The sequence below is a fragment of the Panthera tigris genome, chromosome B4 (assembly GCF_018350195.1).
Source record: "Panthera tigris isolate Pti1 chromosome B4, P.tigris_Pti1_mat1.1, whole genome shotgun sequence".
Lineage (NCBI taxonomy): Eukaryota > Metazoa > Chordata > Mammalia > Carnivora > Felidae > Panthera > Panthera tigris.
In genome coordinates this window covers 78137069-78156476 of record NC_056666.1, presented here as the reverse complement: position 1 = coordinate 78156476, position 19408 = coordinate 78137069, and the positions used below count along the sequence as shown (strand labels likewise).

The 19408-nt window shown below is 47.0% G+C and overlaps 1 protein-coding gene across 1 annotated transcript; it reads left to right on the top strand.

The window, feature by feature from the left end:
• Positions 1 to 6194: 6194 nt before the first annotated feature.
• Positions 6195 to 12490, top strand: KRT5 (keratin 5). Its single transcript, XM_042990829.1, has 9 exons — positions 6195 to 6828; positions 7409 to 7623; positions 8413 to 8473; positions 8584 to 8679; positions 9257 to 9421; positions 9811 to 9936; positions 10162 to 10382; positions 11362 to 11396; positions 11861 to 12490. Exons 1-9 carry the CDS (start codon positions 6277 to 6279, stop codon positions 12169 to 12171), a joined length of 1782 nt encoding a protein of 593 aa, XP_042846763.1. The 5' UTR covers positions 6195 to 6276; the 3' UTR covers positions 12172 to 12490.
• Positions 12491 to 19408: the final 6918 nt, after the last annotated feature.

Here is a 19408-nt window from a genome sequence, read left to right as displayed (position 1 = left end):
CTCATTTGTAAAATGAGGACAATAATAGGCCCACCTAATGAGGGTGTAAGAATTAAATGAGTTACTACATCCAGAACTGTGCTTGGCCTTCAGCCAGTGCTATATAAGTGTGCCTGTTGTTACTGTCTTCTACCACACCACAAAACGTACCCTGGGCACTGACTCAGCCCATGTTCTGGGTTGTTTGGGGATCATGGAAAGTCCAATTTCAGAGAGGCACCCAGCTAGCCATTGTCAGACACCCATTTGGAACAGACTGCCTGAGAGGCCTCTGGGTCTTTGCCTCGTGTTTTGTGGCAGAGAAACCAAGACAGAGTCTGAGACAGAGACAGAGAGACAGAGACAAAGATAGAGGCAACACTCAGTGTAACAGCCCCTCTTAGCATGAAAGCCGGGCCCTGGGGTAGGGGTGTGAATGGATCCACCTGACTGGACAGCAGAGTTGAGGCTGAATGACCACAGGAACCCAGAGACTGGGTGGGATGAGGGACAAAGGAGCCCTTGGCAACTCCTCCAGAGGGTATGGATTTGAGGAGACAGCCAGCTGAGGGCATGATGTGGTTTAGACACAGGCCAACGCTCACATGTGATTCTCAATCCTTCTATTGGTGGGAAGAGGGATGGGAGAGGGGCAGGAAGAAAGGGGTTTCCATCAATTGCTCCTCTCTCCATCTGGCACCGGCACCCACAGCCTGGAGGGACCAAGCCTGTAACAGGCAGACACCTTGGCTAAAAGGGCCTTGGCACTGACTTTGGCTCACAGGCTAGTCTCCCTCCAGCCCTTGACGACCACCCACTGTCCCCAGGCGATGATATAGGTCACCGTCCTCAGCCTGGCAAGGAGATTGGGGAGACCCAGCCTTGTCCTCAGACCCTGGGTCTCCCCCACGGGCCTGTCCTCTTCACTGCTGCACCCCCACGGTGGCAGCCCAGTGCATGGTCCCCCACAACTGCTCAAAGCACTTGTGGTGAATGAAGAAATTAGTAAATGGTTGGTACAAGTGTTTTCCCAGTTGCCTGGGACACTGTGTCTCTCTTGGAAAAAGCTAACCTCTTTTCACGAGCACTCAACAGTGACTGTCAGTCCCAGCGGGTGGTGAGCAAGGCCCACAGTTTGTGTGCCTATGGGGTGTGAAGACAGGATCTATGAACATGCAGAGGGTATGGCTGGGCTGGGCAGGAATCGGTGTGCCTCCAGGAATGTCCCAACACCCAGTGTTTCCTGAGATGGCCCTGGGTTTTCTTCTCCCTCTTCCCCAACCTCATTGTCTGGGCCCACTCACTCCATGTGATTATAGCTAGCTAGGTCACAGCTGGGAGCGGCGGTGGGGGGCTGGGGGTGGCAAATGGAAACCAGACTCTGTCCCCATACCTTGCCCTAGGGCAGGACGAGGAGGCAGTGTACCAGGCAGAACCTCCAGAGGACAGCTCCAGCCTCTGTCTCCGCCTTCCCTCCCCTCCTGGCAGCTGTGGAGGCGGAGCGGGGCGGGGGGGGGGGGGTGCGTGTAGGAAAGAGCAGGGAGAAAAGGGACAGGGCAGGTTAGGGATGCAAGAGAGTCTCCTTGCAGTCTCGGACCCAGTCAGGAGAGAAGCCTGCTATCAGCGAGTCGTGTCCCTGCCTCTCCTCCATAGAGAAGTTACTGCGGTTTTCCAGAGTACCAGGCACACTCACACCCACGTGTAAGTACCAAAGCAAATGCCAAGAAAGTGGTGAAAGCCCTTCTTTGCTTCTTCACCATTTCAGATGTACAGATGCCAAGTTCGTAGGACAGTGCCTTGCATGTGGGAAGGCCTACAGAAGTGTTTATTTAAAAAAATAAAAAATAAAACCACCCTCCATGAGAAAGCAAAGCACAGAGCGTTTTGCTGTATATCCTTTTTAAGTCCCTCTGACTAATTAAAGTATTTGTTGATTTCCAGCCCAGAGTTTCAATCAACCCAGGGGGATTTTCAAAGGCTTTGGTATGCCATTGGCAAAACACCCTTCAAATGAGCAAAGAGCATTCCCCAGGCTTGCAGGGGCCTGTCAGAGGGCAGCTCAGAGCTCAGTCCCACAGGCGCCCATCGCCTGCTCCCCAGGGCCCCCTGCATGTCTGCCCCACCCTTCCTGCCAACCCTAGTCAGCTCGCAATCACAGCTCCAGCTCATGCAGTCCCCTTCCTACTGCCTGTGCAGACCCTGTTTTCTCCCAGCATCGCGGGGGGAACTGCAGTGCAAGGCTGGGCCCGGATGTCCAGGGTCCCAGCAGTTCCAGGGCTGCCTGAGGACCAAAACGGGGCCCACAGTGGGCGCATAGGCTTCTCCACCCATGCTGCAGCTCACAATTTGTGTGAAACCCTTGCACAGGAAGAGTCAACCCCAAGGGCCCACTCGTCACCATGACCCAAATAACAGCAACAGGGCCCTACCTCCAAAACCCACCTGAGCCAAGATGGAGCGCTTGCTTGTGGACATTCGCATCCCTACCCAGGTCTGTTTGCAGATGTGGGGGGTGACAGTCCCTGAGAGGTGGGGTGGCGCTTGCAGCAGCATGAGGAAGTGCGGGCACACGGGGCCACAGGAGGGAGGGGTGGGGTGTTGGGCTCCCCAGTCCTCTATGGCCCTGCAATCCTGAGAATCCAGCTGAGATCAAAGCTGGGACCCACAGTTGGGGTGCAGGCAGGATTCCGCTGACCTTGGGTGGAGGCAGGAAAATTCTTCCCTCAGTTCCTCCCTGAGGCAGGGCTTTGTGAGGAGGTGCTGGGGCTGGCACGAAGTCCCCATCCCGCCGGATCTGGTTCTGCGCTCCCAGATGGGGCTGCCAAACACTGCCCAGTGAATAGGATGATTCATGCCCTAACTATGGCTCCCCACTTTTTGTGCTGAACAGGCATGGGATAGAAAGTCTGCAAAAGCAAAGGCAAGAAGGACACTGCAACTTTCTCTTTCTCCCAGAGGGGGACGTGGAGGCTGGGGCAGGGCACAGGGGCTGCTAGTGAGCTCAGGTGCTCTCAGGGCTGGGGTGGTGGGACAGGAATGGAGCAAAGTCCATGGGATGAAGAGTCATGAGCTCTGTCCTCAGAGGCTGAAGGGGACAAGAGACCCACCTTCTGAACATGGACCTGGGGATAGACGCAGGTGGACAGGACTCTGGGACTTGGCACGGGGCAAGGGAGAGCCTCACACAAAGATCTGGGGAAGGAGTGGAAGGAGAAGATGCCTTATGCCTGTCAGTTCCATTCAAAAACTGTTTGCTGAGCACCTCCAGTGTGTAAGGCTGGGCAGATCGTGTGGTGGCAAGGTGAAGGTGAGCCAGGTGTGTTCCCTAACCCTGGGGAGTGTCTAGCTTGGGGAGACCTCGAGGGTGTGTGCAAACCATCTTCTGTTCCATGTATGTTCTACTCCTCACATTGTCTCTTCCACATTGCGGTGGGGCTCCACGGATGGGGCCCTGGGCTGGAATCGTGGGATTTAGCCTAGTCCTTGCCCGTGGACACCTGGACTTATGCTTCTCCCTGCCCGCTCTGTGGGGCATGTCCTGTTTAGGAAATGCTGCCCAGATGTGACGTCCCCTCACACCTCCGTGATGGAGGCTAGTGTGTTCTGCCTCCCTCTGCAGGGAGGCCAACAGGGCCATCCACTGCGGCACATTTAGCCCTGTATTTGTCGTCTGCTGATGGGAAAAGCTAAGAGACGTGTGCTGCCAATACTTGGTAACTCGCTCTGTGGGTGCCCAGCAGAGAAGCTTGGTGAGCTCCGTGTAATCCCTCTCTTCCTGCCAGGGTGAAATGCTAGCCGGCCTGGGACTCTCCCACACTGAGCTGCTCCTGGTGCCTGGCTCCCCCCTTATTTATAGCTTTCCGGGTCTGGCACAGCAGGAGGGGTTGCCTACCTGCTTAGGGGAGGGCTCCCACAAAGCTTGGACCGAAAAGTGCTGCTTCCCCCACCCTCCCCCACCCCAAGTCAGGCACCCAAACTCTCCCTGCCACAGTTACTCGCCACCCACACACCCTTGGTCCCTGGCATTGAATCCGAGGTTGGCACACTCTAGAGATTCTCAGACTGGCCAGAATGCATTCCTATTCCACCGAGGCCTTCTTTTTCCTCAACAAAGCCCAGAGGAGGAGGGATGGGGAGAAGAGAATGCTCCAGTGTCTCAGGAGGGGTGGGGCTGCCCTGAGGGCAGCGGAGACTGTACCCAGAACCTGTGTGGGGCGGGGTGGGGGTGGGGGTGGGTGCATACCCTGATGGTGATCTCCCCAGACACCCGCTGTCCGCTTGGGCCTGATCTATCAGCTGCTGGGAGTAGTCCCCCAGTATGTCTCCGGGTCCCCAAGACATTCACATCCGTTCCCCAAGAGGCAACAATGTGTGAAATTGGCGAGCTCAGTAAAATTAATCTCTGAGAGTCTCAGGAATTCTCCAGGCAGGGGAGGCAACCCAAACCTCATTGCCCAAGACCTGTGAGGCGAGCTCTGGCCATCGGTCTGTCTGTCTGGATTTACCTGTCCACTGCTTGCTCATCACAGCCCTCTGGTGAACTAGCACATCTTAGCTGATTCCCAGCAGCTCAGAGTTATTTTCCCACAGCTCCGGCTTCCCTGTAGCGAACTAGAGATTCTTGAGCCTGGGCTGGGTCCTCCTTCCTTTACTCCTGCGAATGTAGCCCCTCAGCCCTGAGGCTCTCAGTCCATCCCCGACTTCCAGCCCCAGCCCAGGGGTGCCCCCCACCCTGCCCCAGCTCTTAATCACCCAGTGTTGTGCTGACTCAGAGTCCTGCTTCTATTTGGAGGAGGCCGAGAGGTGATCCCACTCAGGTCTGCGGCCAAAAGGAAGGGTGTGGTTTAAGATAGACACTTGCTAAGCCTAAGCAGACCCCCTCTGCTCCATGCGGTGCCACAGCCCCCCTGGACAAGCACAGCAGAGGGGGCTTGCAGGGGTCCTGTCTAAAGTGACTGTGGCAGACAGCTATGCCTGCCCCCCCCCACCCCAAATCTGCTCCGCCTGGCCTATCTGGCAGGACAATCCATAGCCGTGGGATTCCATTTTCTGTTCCCCTGGCCCTCAAGGAAACTTTGGGCTGGCGCTTAGAGAAACCACAGTAGTCCCCGCTGCTTGCAACGGGGTGGTTCGCCGTTATAACAGGCCGACAGATTCTCAACATGTTCCTGATGAGATTAGAAGCTCCTGCAGGTATGTGTTTGTGGCAGCCTTCAGCCTGTATCAACAGATACGATGACTCATTTCTTCCCTAGTGGAATAACTGAGGGCTTGCTGGAACACACCTGGGGGGCTGAGGGGAGGGGGACGGGCAGAGCAGCTCCCTCTGAAGAGAGACGTGCCTGCCAGGCTGAGTCTAGGGACCTCTTGTGAGGGATTTCATGGGCCCCTTGGGTTTGCTAAACCCTCATGGGGTCCTGCCCAGGCCGAAGAGCAAGGGGAAAGGTCAAAGCCACAGAAAATCTCGAATCAGGAGGAGCTATGGAGCGACAGGCCTGCCCCTGCAGGCGCAAAGAGGTCTAGACCAGGGGCTGAGGACACCCTACATTCTCTGTTTCTGGAGCCTGGGGCTTGGGGAGCCTTTCTGGTGCAGACGTTGCCAGAGAACCTGCCCTGTGGGCTCTGGGATGCTAACTTGGCCTCCCCCAAGAAAGCAAATTGTGCAGCAAAGGACAGAAGTCTATTTTCCCCTCTAGCACGTAGCTGAGCTCTGAGGCCACAGATGCCCTTCCAACTGCCCAAATCCCTGCAGCAACCTCCTGCCTAAAAGAGTAAAAAAAGCAGTTCCCTGCCAGTGGGGACTCACTTTCCTCCAGTTCGTGAACTGTGTACACCGTGCTGAGATGGTTGACAGTATCCCTGGTCCTGTAAGCACCCCTTAGGATAGCGGCCAAATGCCCCCCTACTTTCTGGTGCCCTTCTTGGTGCTCACAGCCCCGGGCCCCCATGGCGAAGAGAGACTGGCTGGCAGCATCGCCAGCTTTCTGCCAAGACATCAGCGCTGCAAGGCAAGGTTATTCCTAACTGAGCACAGCCTGCCAGGAAGCAAACGTTTGCACCCCACACCACTGTGCAGGTGTGACGGTGAGCTCACAGCTGCCCCCCAGGCATGCCCAGCCCACTTCATCATTCACAGCTCGACAGTTCTCCCGCCCAACCCAGTCCTAGAGGATAAAAAGGGGGGATTGAAGTTCCTGGGTAACAGAGCAGCCTTCTGCGTCCTGCTGAGCTCTGTTCTCGTCAGCACTTCCCGACCCCCAGTGCCCGGTACTCTTGCTCCGCCAGGAACAAGCCATCATGTCTCGCCAGTCGAGTGTATCCTTCCGGAGTGGGGGCGGCCGTAGCTTTAGCGCTGCCTCTGCCATTACCCCGTCTGTCTCCCGCACCAGTTTCACCTCCGTGTCCCGGTCCGGGGGTGGCGGTGGCGGCTTCGGCAGGGTCAGCCTAGGGGGTGCTTGTGGAGCAGGTGGCTATGGCAGCCGGAGCCTCTACAACCTGGGAGGCTCCAAGAGGATCTCCATCAGCACTAGTGGTGGCAGCTTCAGGAACCGATTTGGTGCAGGTGCTGGAGGCGGCTATGGCTTCGGAGGTGGAGCCGGGAGTGGATTTGGTTTTGGCGGCGGAGCCGGTGGCGGCTTTGGGCTCGGTGGCGGCGCTGGCTTTGGAGGTGGCTTTGGTGGCCCTGGCTTCCCTGTGTGCCCCCCCGGAGGCATCCAAGAGGTCACCGTCAACCAGAGTCTCCTGACTCCCCTCAACCTGCAAATCGACCCCACCATCCAGCGGGTGAGGACTGAGGAGCGGGAGCAGATCAAGACCCTCAACAACAAGTTCGCCTCCTTCATCGACAAGGTGAGCCGGGGTCCTTTTTGAAAAAAACAATATGAGTGTATATATAAATGCCAAAGAAAGGGGGAAGAAGGGAGGTTTTCTGACTTTGTGCAAATACCTGCATAGGTGTCTGTTATGGTTTTTTCTGTGTGCTGGATTTGTGGCCCATTTTCTTAGACTGGCAGCATAGAAGAGCGGGTCTTATTGCTTCTATTTCTTCGCTCTTCAGAGATTACCCCGAAAGGGCTCCTTGATTCCTGCGGGACAGAGAGATGAATTCTATGCCTCACGTAACAGGGCTGATTGAATAGAAAAGTAGATGAGTTCATCGGGCACTCATCTGAGTACCTTCACAGCCACCCCTGCACCAGGCCATGCACCACCCAGCTGTGCCCACGGTGCAGGCTGTGTGTCCTGTCTCCCATAGAACACCTCACTCTGGACACCTCACTCTGGACCTCCCCTCCTGGGGCCCAGGGCCAGGCATGGCGGTGCCTGGTGAGGGGGGGGGAGGGCAGCATGAAATGGGAGGAAAACTGGTGAATTGACCATCGAGACACAAAATTCAAGTTTCTCCACCTTCACACTCTGCCTTCTCCAGGTGCGGTTCCTGGAACAACAGAACAAGGTCCTGGACACCAAGTGGACTCTGCTCCAGGAGCAGGGCACCAAGACCGTGAGGCAGAACCTGGAGCCCTTGTTTGAGCAGTACATCAACAACCTCAGGAGACAGCTGGACAGCATCCTGGGGGAGAGGGGCCGCCTGGACTCAGAGCTGAGGAACATGCAGGACCTGGTGGAGGACTTCAAGAACAAGTGGGTTGTGGGGAGAAGAGATGGGGCGGGTGGTGTCTTCTTGGCACCACATGCACTTCATAACCAGACTGCCTGCCACTTATGCTTTCCCCACGGGCTAGATGTGTATACCTTTCTATGGACACCTGAAGTACTAGGGAAAAAATCCAGCCCATGTTTAGAAAGTACCAGGCCCAAGTTCAGTCCATTGGTAAGGCACATAGCCACCAGCCAAAGCAGCAAGCTCAGTGCCCTTGGTACCACCTGGCGAAATAAACATCATGTAATCCTTGCTCTTTGGGGCTTTTCTCCCCAGGACACTGGAAGGATACAACATGGGCTTTCTGATGGGTGGCCCCCAAAGCAGGAACTGAGGACATAACCCAACATAAGTGGCTCAAATAATTTCTTTAGTCCTTGTGAACAAGCAGCTGGGTTGGTAGTTTTTGGTTTGTTTTTTCACAAGGCCATGAAAGCTGAAAAAAAAAAAAGCAGTAGGGAAATTGACTAGAGGTGGAGTTGGGGAGAAACAGCACAGCTTCTTTCCAGGAATATTCCTGATACCACTGAATTGTAGCAATAATATAAAGATTATCTGGTAGGCAGTTACAGAAAAACCGATATCCTTATGGGTGAGGACTTTGCCCAGGGGTTCAGACTACCAGTGCTCCCCCACTCTCTGCCCTCATGATGCGAGAAGACACTTCCTAGAGGGAAGGCAGGCTCACAGTTGTCTTCATGCAGTAAAGACCCCAGGCCTTACCTGTCCCTCATCTCCTGATCAGCACTTCCTATCCTTTTTACCACCAGGTATGAAGATGAAATCAACAAGCGTACCACTGCTGAGAATGAGTTTGTGATGCTGAAGAAGGTGCGTGGGTAGAAGACAGCCTATAGCCTATGGCTATGCTGTCTTATGGTGTCATTCATTTATGTCAGGGTAAAAATCGGGTGTGGTGCCAACCATCCCTGTTTCTCTAGGATGTGGATGCTGCCTACATGAATAAGGTGGAGCTAGAGGCCAAGGTCGATGCCCTAATGGACGAGATCAACTTCATGAAGATGTTCTTTGAGGCGGTAGGAAATGCCCCCTATTTGGGACCCAGAGACATGGGGGACATCACCAAAAATTAGGGGCTCCAGGATTGACCTCAGTGATTCCTAGGCTGTGGACACATCTCTGTCTCTCCTTCCCCCCTTGGTACTACTCACACTTTGTTACTTATGAAGCCAACACTTTAAAAAAAGAAAGTCAAATTTAAAGCAAAAGACCTCTTCAACAGTCATTTTGCAGAGTGAGGTTTAGAGTGAGTTATTAGAGGTACAAGTATTCTTTTTCTGGCCACCTCCCCTTGCAGGAGTGCCACCCCCTCTCTGTTTTCTCCCAGCATGCAGACCACACAGCTAGATTCTTTTAAAATAAAGTATGACCCAAGAAGATGTGAGTCTGAGAAGTTACATGATGCGGGTTTATTGGAGGTTCAGAGTTGTTAAAGTTTTTTTTTAAGTAGATGGAGTAATGATTTGGATTGTTTATTAACTTATCTAAATTTTTGATGTAGGTGTTTTATTTCTTTTCTCAAGCTGACATACCACAATGAATGGAAGATTTGAATGGACCTGATATTAATGCTGACTTCAAATCTCCCCACAGGAGCTGTCCCAGATGCAGACACATGTCTCAGACACTTCTGTGGTCCTGTCCATGGACAACAACCGGAATCTGGACCTGGACAGCATCATCTCTGAGGTCAAAGCCCAATATGAGGAGATTGCTAACCGCAGTCGGACAGAAGCTGAGTCCTGGTACCAGACCAAGGTGGGTGCTGTGGTGAATATATCCTGAGTGAGGGGATGGACACATGTCTAGGATTCCAGGTCATTGACAAAATGCTAAGGGTGGGGCTTCTGAAACCTGCTGAGGCCTCTTTGCATGACTTGTGGGAACAATTATGCATGTATTTTCCATATAAATTCAAGAACCTTAAGGAGAATCTCATTCTGAATCCCACACCTATGTCTCTATGAAAGCAAAGGCGCTAAAGGGAAAATGATCTAAGACCAGGTCCACCTGGACAAAGCTGAAACTAGCACCAGGGCCCAGACAACTACACTACTTGCCACCTTGGTAGCTCCTACCTGTGAGCTTTGGGAAAATGTTTCCGCCCTCATATGATTGGGATCTTTCCTCTTTTCTGGTGGCATCAGTATGAAGAGCTGCAGCAGACAGCAGGCCGGCACGGGGATGATCTCCGCAACACCAAGCAAGAGATCTCTGAGATGAACCGGATGATCCAGAGGCTTAGAGCTGAGATTGACAATGTCAAGAAGCAGGTAGGGAGAGGTTGGGAGACCTCTGTTTGGTTTTGTTTTACTTTTTATAAACACACACACACACACACACGCACACAGAACTGGGAGAAGTACCAGCATTTCAATGTTCTACAATCCACAATGACCAGGACAAATGTACTGGCTTCTCCCTGGAATCTCAGAATGAGATACCTCAGGCCTAGCTCAGCTACTAAAGAGTCCCCACTCTCTTCTTTCCCTCCGTAGTGTGCCAATCTGCAGAATGCCATTGCTGATGCTGAGCAACGCGGGGAGCTGGCCCTCAAGGACGCCAAGCACAAGCTGGCTGAGCTGGAGGATGCTCTGCAAAAGGCCAAGCAGGACATGGCCCGGCTGCTCAGGGAGTACCAGGAGCTCATGAACACCAAGCTGGCCCTGGATGTGGAGATTGCCACCTACAGGAAGCTGCTGGAGGGCGAGGAGTGCAGGTGGGCAACATAATGACTCACTTCACAGGCTCAGGATGGCCTCACATTTGATAATATGAAGCTTCTCCTCCACTACGGGGTGTAAATCACACAAACAAGTGACCACTGTCTTGTGCATGATAATTATTCTTCACTAATCCAGTTTCAATCTGACACCAAGGCATACAGCTGACCTATACAATGTTTCTGACCCTGTTCCCAGCATCAGATTCCTCTCTTTCTTTTTTTTTTTTTAATTTTTTTTTAATGTTTATTTATTTTTGAGACAGAGAGAGACAGGGCATGAACGGGGGAGGGGCAGAGAGAGAGGGAGACACAGAATCAGAAGCAGGCTCCAGGCTCTGAGCCATCAGCCCAGAGCCTGACGCGGGGCTCGAACTCACGGACCGCGAGATCGTGACCTGAGCTGAAGTCGGACGCTTAACCGACTGAGCCACCCAGGCGCCCCTGATTCCTCTCTTTCAAACAGCTAAGCAACTCAACAAATATCTTCCTCATTCTTCAAGTATCTTTTCTTCAGGAAGCGTTTCATAATTACTCCAGCTGACTTGAATTCACTTGCATTTGGATTCTCAAACTACCCCGTTTTCTGCAATCTTCGGACACTATCCACTGTGTCCTTCCTGTTAGAAGTATTTCTGTCCATGCCAAGTCCCCTCAGAGAATGTCAGCTCCTACCAGGCCAAAACTGCTTCATATATATTCATATTTCCCACAGCCTCTTACTCATAGTTTCTGTATAATGGGTGGAGGAGAATGTGAATTACAATCTTCCTCCCATAACCTGTTTTTAGGTCAACACCTCTTCATTGGAAGTCACTCTAGAGGGCTATCTCTTTCTCTGATTTAAGCAGCTTTTGGGCATGCAGTCTCCTTGTTTGTAAAACAAGCTCTAAACATGACTATGGGAATTATCCACATGGACTACTACTGTCTTTTGGGGAGTTTAAAACTCTGACTTTAGTTTTTCTCCTTTTAGACTGAGTGGAGAAGGAGTTGGACCAGTCAACATCTGTAAGTAAAGTTGAACAGACATTAACAATGATGATAACGTGGGCTATTTTGCACCAAGTCAAAATCCTACTATTTCTAGATACTAGTAACTCCCATCCCAATATATGATGTATTTAATACACTTAGTGGGAAGCAGGTGGTAGAGGGGAAAGAACACAGACTGAGACATGAACCAACATGGCACATGTCTTGTTTCTTAAAGGGTATGGCCCTATATCCTACACATCTTGTAACCTTTCCCTGTTGTTGTCCTTACCTGCTGAAGACTTAGCACCATCCCTTGCCTTCTATGCTCACCAACTGTCTGTTAGGGACTTAACTAAATGGATTAGTTCTGGGCCTTCATTTGCTACTTTGTGAAAGGGGCCAGGTACAGTGCTAACATTAGCAGTATCAAATAATTTGGACGTGTAGGATCAATCAAGCCAGCTGGTCTTACCAAGTTCTCTCCCATTTCTCTGCAGCTGTCATCACAAACAGCGTGTCCTCTGGCTACGGAGGCGGCAGTGGCTTTGGCAGTGGCCTTGGTGGAGGTCTTGGCGGTGGTCTTGGCGGTGGTCTTGGCGGTGGTCTTGGAGGAGGTGGCGGTGGGAGCTACTACTCCAGCAGCAGTGGAGGCGTTGGCCTCGGTGGTGGGCTCAGTGTGGGGGGCTCTGGCTTCAGTGCAGGCAGTGGCCGAAGCCTGGGGGTGGGCTTTGGCAGTGGTGGGGGCAGCAGCTCCAGTGTCAAGTTTGTCTCCACCACCTCTTCTTCCCGGAAGAGCTTCAAGAGCTAAGAGCCTGCCGCAAGTCACTGCCTCTCAAGTGCAGCCACCAGACCTGTGGTGACCGCCTCTTCCAGGTGGTTGCCAAGCCAAAATTTTTCTTTTTCTGGAGCGTAGTCTAGAGCAAGCATATTGCAGAACTGCATTCTTTGGTTTCTGGAAGGGTCCACTCCCCAGTCTCTAGTCTCCCATGTCATGATTCTATGTTCTGCTTCAAATCAGCCTCTAGGTCTCTATAGCATGGTCCTTGATGTGAGAAGAATCCAAAGTTTTCTGGTATCTAAATCTTTCAGAACAGGGTCCCCATCCTAAGCCCAAATTTTGTTCTTGCTCTGACTACCTCCAGAGTGTGTTCAAATAAAAAATGCTTTTATAATATAAGCTGTCGTGCAGAATTGTTTTTTCAAGGCTTACAACCAGCTTAGAGACCCCATGAGGGGCAGTCTGTCCAGATGTGATTGGCTCCTCTGATGATTCATGGGGAGAATGGAATGACCTTGAAGGCAAAGTGGCCATCATGAGTGGTCCAGAGACTGCAAGAGGCAGAAGAGGAGGTTGCTAAAGCCTCTAAAATGAAGGAGTCTCTGAAGGGCATAAATGGTAATGTCCATTGTATTGCAATTTGGACAGATTTTAGAGCCTTTTGTTGGGAGGGGCCTGATTCAGGGTGGGCTGATTTGTAAGTAATAGCAGAAATGGGCTTAAGTGAGATTTGTAAATAAGGAATATGTTGCCTTCAGAACTCAAAAAAGCCTAAAAGACATTAGGCCTGTTCCAGTATTGTAGGTGCTAAAAGGGTCAATAGCTATTTCTTGACAGTGTCCATGTGGCCTTTGTATTACCAGATAATTTGAAGTATTTAACTGAGATGGCAGGAACTTGCACTATGTGTGGAGCAGTGGCCCATCCTCTTTTTTTTTGTGAGCTGCTTCGTATTTGCATGTCCTGAATGCATGTGTCCAGTGATTTTTTCAGAGGAGGATTCATCAGTGTAATATCATACTTGTGCTCCTAGAGAAAGTCACATACATTTAAGATCTTGCCTGCAAAGATTGTGTGCAATGCAGGGTTAAGGAGGCATTCCCTGAGCATCTGAGTTAAAGATGTGTTGTCCCCCTTCAGGGGTGAAGGCAAACTGTGAATGAAAGGCTGTGGGAATGGGTATTGAACAGAATATTGTTGGCCAAATCCATGAAAGCAAAGTCTTTACCAGTTGCTGATTGGATAGAGTCAGCAATTTCATTAATATTAGTAGGGGGCCTTAATGGGTGTGGCCATGACATTAAGGTTGTGGTAATCCACTATGGGGTAACTTTATTCTTTCCAACTTTAAAACCAAGCCAAATTGGATTTTTGAATGGAGAACGAGTAAGCATAATCCCTCTTCTCTAAACAGATCCCATATAATGGTTTTCACTCTTTGAAGGACTTGTTCTAATTTACATTGGAGCATAGAGGGGAAGGTCTATGGAGCCCCATTTTGTCAAGCCAATGTGTAAGTGTCAAGGGCTTAATTTAGTTTTAGTTTGTTTGAATGTGCATGACCACTGTGAGATGTTTTAGGGGGCTATAGATGAAATTTAGGCAAGTCAGTAGCTCTGATTAATTAACGTGAGGCATGCCTATCTGTTCTCTATTTTGGGTTCAATAACTCTCCCATGATTACAGGGGTACCTTGTTTAAATTTAGTGAGATATGAGGCATAAGTGTAATTTGACTTCCAGTATGGATTAAGGTCATGAAGATTTGCCAATTGGTGTATTTCAGATGTTAAAGCTAATTTAGAACCTACATGATAGAGGCACAAAGCCAATCCATGCCCTTTTTAAAAATCTTTTTTGGGAATCCTCTTGCACTGTTGGTGGGAATGCAAATTGGTGCAGCCACTCTGGAAAACATAAAAACAGAAAAAATTAATCAAAAAATTAAAAATAGACCTACCCTATGACCCAGCGGTAGCACTGCTAGGAATTTACCCAAGGGATATAGGAGTACTGATGCATAGGGGCACTTGTACCCCAATGTTTATAGCAGCACTCTCAACAATAGCCAGATTATGGAAAGAGCCTAAATGTCCATCAACTGATGAATGGATAAATTGTGGTTTATATACACAATGGAGTACTACGTGGCAATGAGAAAGAATGAAATATGGCCCTTTGTAGCAACGTGGATGGAACTGGAGAGTGTCATGCTAAGTGAAATAAGCCATACAGAGAAAGACAGATACCATATGTTTTCACTCTTGTGTGGATCCTGAGAAACTTAACAGAAACCCATGGGGGAGGGGAAGGAAAAAAAAAAAGAGGTTAGAGTGGGAGAGAGCCAAAGCATAAGAGACTCTTAAAAACTGAGAACAAACTGAGGGTTGATGGGGGGTGGGAGGGAGGGGAGGGTGGGTGATAGGTATTGAGGAGGGCACCTCTTGGGATGAGCACTGGGTGTTGTATGGAAACCAATTTGACAATAAATTTCGTATATTGAAAAAAAATTTTTTTTTAATTAAAAAAATCTTTTTGATGCATAAATTCTCTTAGTAAGTTTTGAATTTCCAATGGCATCAGATTTTGTTTCAGTTCTTTGTTTCTTCCCTGTTTCCAGATTTCTTTCTTACATTCCATTCTTTCTTTCATCTTCTACTTCTTTTGCTTTTTCTTCTTCTTCTCTCCCTCCCTCCTTCCCTCCCTCCCTTCCTTCCTCCCTCCCTCCCTCCTTCCCTCCCTCCCTTCCTTCCTGCCTTCCTTCCTTCCTTCCCTCCCTCCCTCCTTTCCTCCTTCTTTTTCTTTCTCCCTCCCATTCTCTCTCTCTCTTTTTCTTCACTGTGCTTATTTGATGTACTTGGGGGAGAGGGATTTTTTCTCTACCTTCCTCATGTCTATAAATTTATTCCTCCAGAGGGGATTCCCTCATGGAAATAGTTGAATCACAGTTGTGTCACAGCTATAACATATGTGTGTACCCCTATATGGACCTAAGGATGAGGACCTTTTTCGGCAATAAGGGCATGGGAAGCAGCAACAGCAGCAAAGGCATTTTGCAGGGTCCTAGTAAACCATCTGCCTTTCAGAATCTGGCCTCAGCATGCCATATAGTAACTGTTCTTTCTCCACATGGGTGATCACCTGATGGGACCATATATTGCACAGGTCCTTGATGGGACCATATATTGATCTTTCCCTTGAGCACTTCACAGAATGGAGACTAATACCTGCTTGAGACACACACTAATGATCACAGGGTAAGAGTCATTCCCTTAATGTTAGTGTCAGTCATTGTTTATGGGAGAATTGAGAACACAATTCAATATGAGACACACAGATAAGTCTGAGCTGAGTGCATGACCTAATGCCATTTTAAGGAGGTCATCCCCAGTCCCATACTCCTGTCTTTAAATGATGATTATTGAAACTTCTTCATAGGTCAGTTAAGTCTATAACAGATGCCTAGAACTCAGTAGATGTAACACAAAGCAATACAGCTCAAAGTGCAAGTCTGAAAACAGGCAGCAACACAACTCAAAGAACCACTAGATAAAATGCAATAGCTCAAACTGTATGGTTACAAGTAGATGGCAGAGCTATACTGCGAGACAAAGCAAGAAAAGAAGGACCTCAGTGGTAACAGTCATCATCTAGACATCCTGCTCACAGTACCAATTATTATAGCCACCCTACCGAGGCAGGATGGATCTCCACTCAAAATTTGATTCAACTATTGATACTTATGACAATACACATACACACCAGGATGGCATGAAAATATATTACTCACATAATAAGGCTTTCTGAGGGAGAGAAGGGAAGGCTTCCTAAACTGGCTCAAATATGGCTTGAAAGAGCAAGGAATGGAGATGGAGTAGGGTTTTTATGGTGGCTAGGCGTTATGCCAGGCTGAGGATTCCCACATATGGCTTGAAGTTCCCACTAGTCACAAAAAAGGGAAAGAACATCAAGACTTCTTTCTTATCAGTTTTCTCAGATGTGGGAAAAGGGGAAGATGGATGTATAGGGGGCTTAGAAGCTGTCAAAGGTCATTATAATAAGGGTGGCTCAACATTTAAAAAACCCACCACAATTATATAATGTATAACATTAACATTAACAGAATAAAAAGAGAAATCAAATGGTCTCCTTTGCCCCATGAACATATACAAAACAGACAGCAAATGTTATACTTAATACTGAATGATCAAAACTTTCTCATTGACACTAGGAAGGAGACAAGGATAGCTATGATCACCACAATTATTCAACATTATACTGGTGATCATAGCCAGTGCAATAAGGCAAGACAAGGAAATAAACATCTTAAATATTGGAGTGAAAAACAACAACAAAAACAACACTAACACCAACACTGCACTTATTCGCATATTACATGGTTATATATGCAGAAAATCAAAAGATTCTTCAAGCTATTAGAATTAATGAGTGAATTTATCAAGGTTACCAGAAAATTAATATAAAATCAATTGTATTTCTATATATTAGCAAGAAACAATTAGAAAACAAAATTTAGAAGATCCCATTTTTAGTAGCATCAAAAATATCTGTTACATAAGAATAAAGATATGCAAAACTTATACACAGAAAACTACAAAACCTTATTGAAAATTACTAAAAACTAATAAAGCAAGGTATATACAGTATTCATGGATTGGAAAACTCATTATTGTAAATGTGTCAATTTACCCTAATTTAACTATGGATTCAAAATCAACAATAGTGAAATTATGGAAAGAGCACAAATGTCCATCAATTGATGAATGGATAAAGAAGATGTGAGATATATATATATATGTGTGTGTGTGTGTGTGTGTGTGTGTGTGTGTGTGTGCGCATGCGCAATGGAATACTACTCAGCAATGAAAAAGAATAAAATCTTGCCATTTGCAACAACATGGATAGAACTAGAGGGTATTATGCTAAGAGAAATAAGTCATTCAGAGAAAGACAGATATCTTATGACTTCACTCATATGTGGAATTTGAGAAACACAACAGATGAACAAATGGGAATGCAAAGGAAAATAAGATAAAAACAGAGAGGGAGGCAAACCATAAAAGACTCTTAAATACAGAAAACAAACTGAGGGTTTCTGGAAGGAAGGTGGGTAGAGGGATGGGTTAAATGGGTGATGGGCACTAAGGAGGGCACTTTAGGGGATGAGCACTGGGTTTCGTATGTAAGAGATGAATCACTGGGTTCTACTCCTGAAACCAAGACTACACTGTATGTTAACTAACTTGAATTTAAATAAAACAAACAAACAAAAAACAAAGCAATTTCAATCAAATTTCAGCTGGTATTTTGGGGAAATTGATAAACCTATTCTAAAATTTGTATGGAAATGAAAAAAATCTAAAATAGTAAAAAAAAAAAAAACCTGAAAAAGACAAAGTTCTTATAGTTACAGATATTGAGACTTTTATAAAAATATACTAAATAAGAGTGTAGTGTTGTGAAAATGACTGAAAAATGGACCAGTGGAACAATATATGGAATCTAGAAACAAACCACATAGGGACTCACTTGATTTAGGACAATGTTGCCATTGCAGTGCAATCAGGAAAGAGTGGTTTTGCACAACAAATACTACAAAGTCAGTTGACTCTCCATATGGCAAAAAAAATGTATCATGAGTCTTAATTCAGATCATAAACAAAACTCAATTTTAGCTGTATTATATTGTCCTATATGTGAAAGAGAAAATGATTGTTTATTTATTTATTTATTTAAAATGTTTGTTTATTTATTTTGAGGGGGGGAGAATGCAAGCAGGGAGAGGGGCAGAGAGAAGAGGAGATAAAGGGATAAATTCCCCAAGAAGATATTACAATCCTTAATGTGTATGCACCCAACAACAGAGCATCAAAATACATGAAGCAAAAACTGATAAATGACACGGAGAAACAGATGACTCTACTATTGTAATTGTTGACTTTAACAACCCTCTATTATTAATTGAGAGATCTAGTAGGCAGAAAATCAGTAAGGACATAATTGAACTCAATAGCACCATCAGTCATCTGGATATAATTGACATCTATCAAATACTTCATCCAACAGCAGCAGAATACACATTCTTCTCAAGCTTACATGAAACATTGGCAGGATAGAAAGAATAGAAATCATACAATCTATGCTTTCAAACCACAGTGGAAGTAAATCAGAAATGAATGACAGAAAAATAACTGAAAAATCCCCAATTATGAGGAAATTAAACAACACACTTCTAAATAACACAAAAGTCAAAGAAGAAATATCAGGAGAAATTTTAAAAATAATTTGAACTAAGTGAAAATAAAAATACAACTTACCAAATTTGTGGGATGCTGCAAAAGCAGTGCATAGAAAGAAATCTATAGAACTGAATGCATATGTTAGAAAAGAAGAACCATCTAAAAATCAATAATCTAAGCTTCTACCTGTAGAAAGTAGAAAAAGAAGAGCAAATTAATTTCAAAATAAGCAGAAGAAAATAAATAATAAAAACTATAGCAGAAATAAATGAAGTAAAAGCAACAAATTAATACAAAAAAACTCAATGAAACCAAAATCTCGTTCTTTGAAAAGTTCAATAAAATTAATATGCTCCAGCCAGCCTAACTAAGGAGAAAAAAAAGAGAAAAGACACAAGTTACTAATATCAGAAATGAATGAGTGGACATCACTATGGATCCCATGGACATTAAAAAGATAATAAAAGAATACTATGAACAACCCTATGTCCACAAATTTTATAACCCAGATGAAATGGACCAATTTCTTGAAAGACACAACCTGCCAAAATTCACATAAGAAGAAATAGACAATGTCAATAAGCATCTACCTATTAAAGTAACTGAATCAACAATTCATAATCTTCCAAAATAAAAACATCAGGCCCAGATGGGTTCACTAGTGAATTCTATGAAACTTTTAAGGAAGAAATTATACCAATTCTCCACAGTGTCTTCCAGTAGAAAGAAGCAGAAAGAATACTTCCTAACTCATTCTATGAGGCCAGCATTGTCTTCATATCAAAACCAGACAAAGACATTACAAAATAGGAAAACTATAAATCAAAATCTCTCATAAACATGGATTCAAAAATCCTCAGAAAAATATTAACAAGTTGGATTATAACAAAAAGAATTATAGACCATAAGCAAGTGGGACTTATTCTAGATATGTAAGGCTGGATAATTATCCAAAAATCAAGGACTGTAATTCATCACATCAACAGACTATAGAAGAAAATCACATGA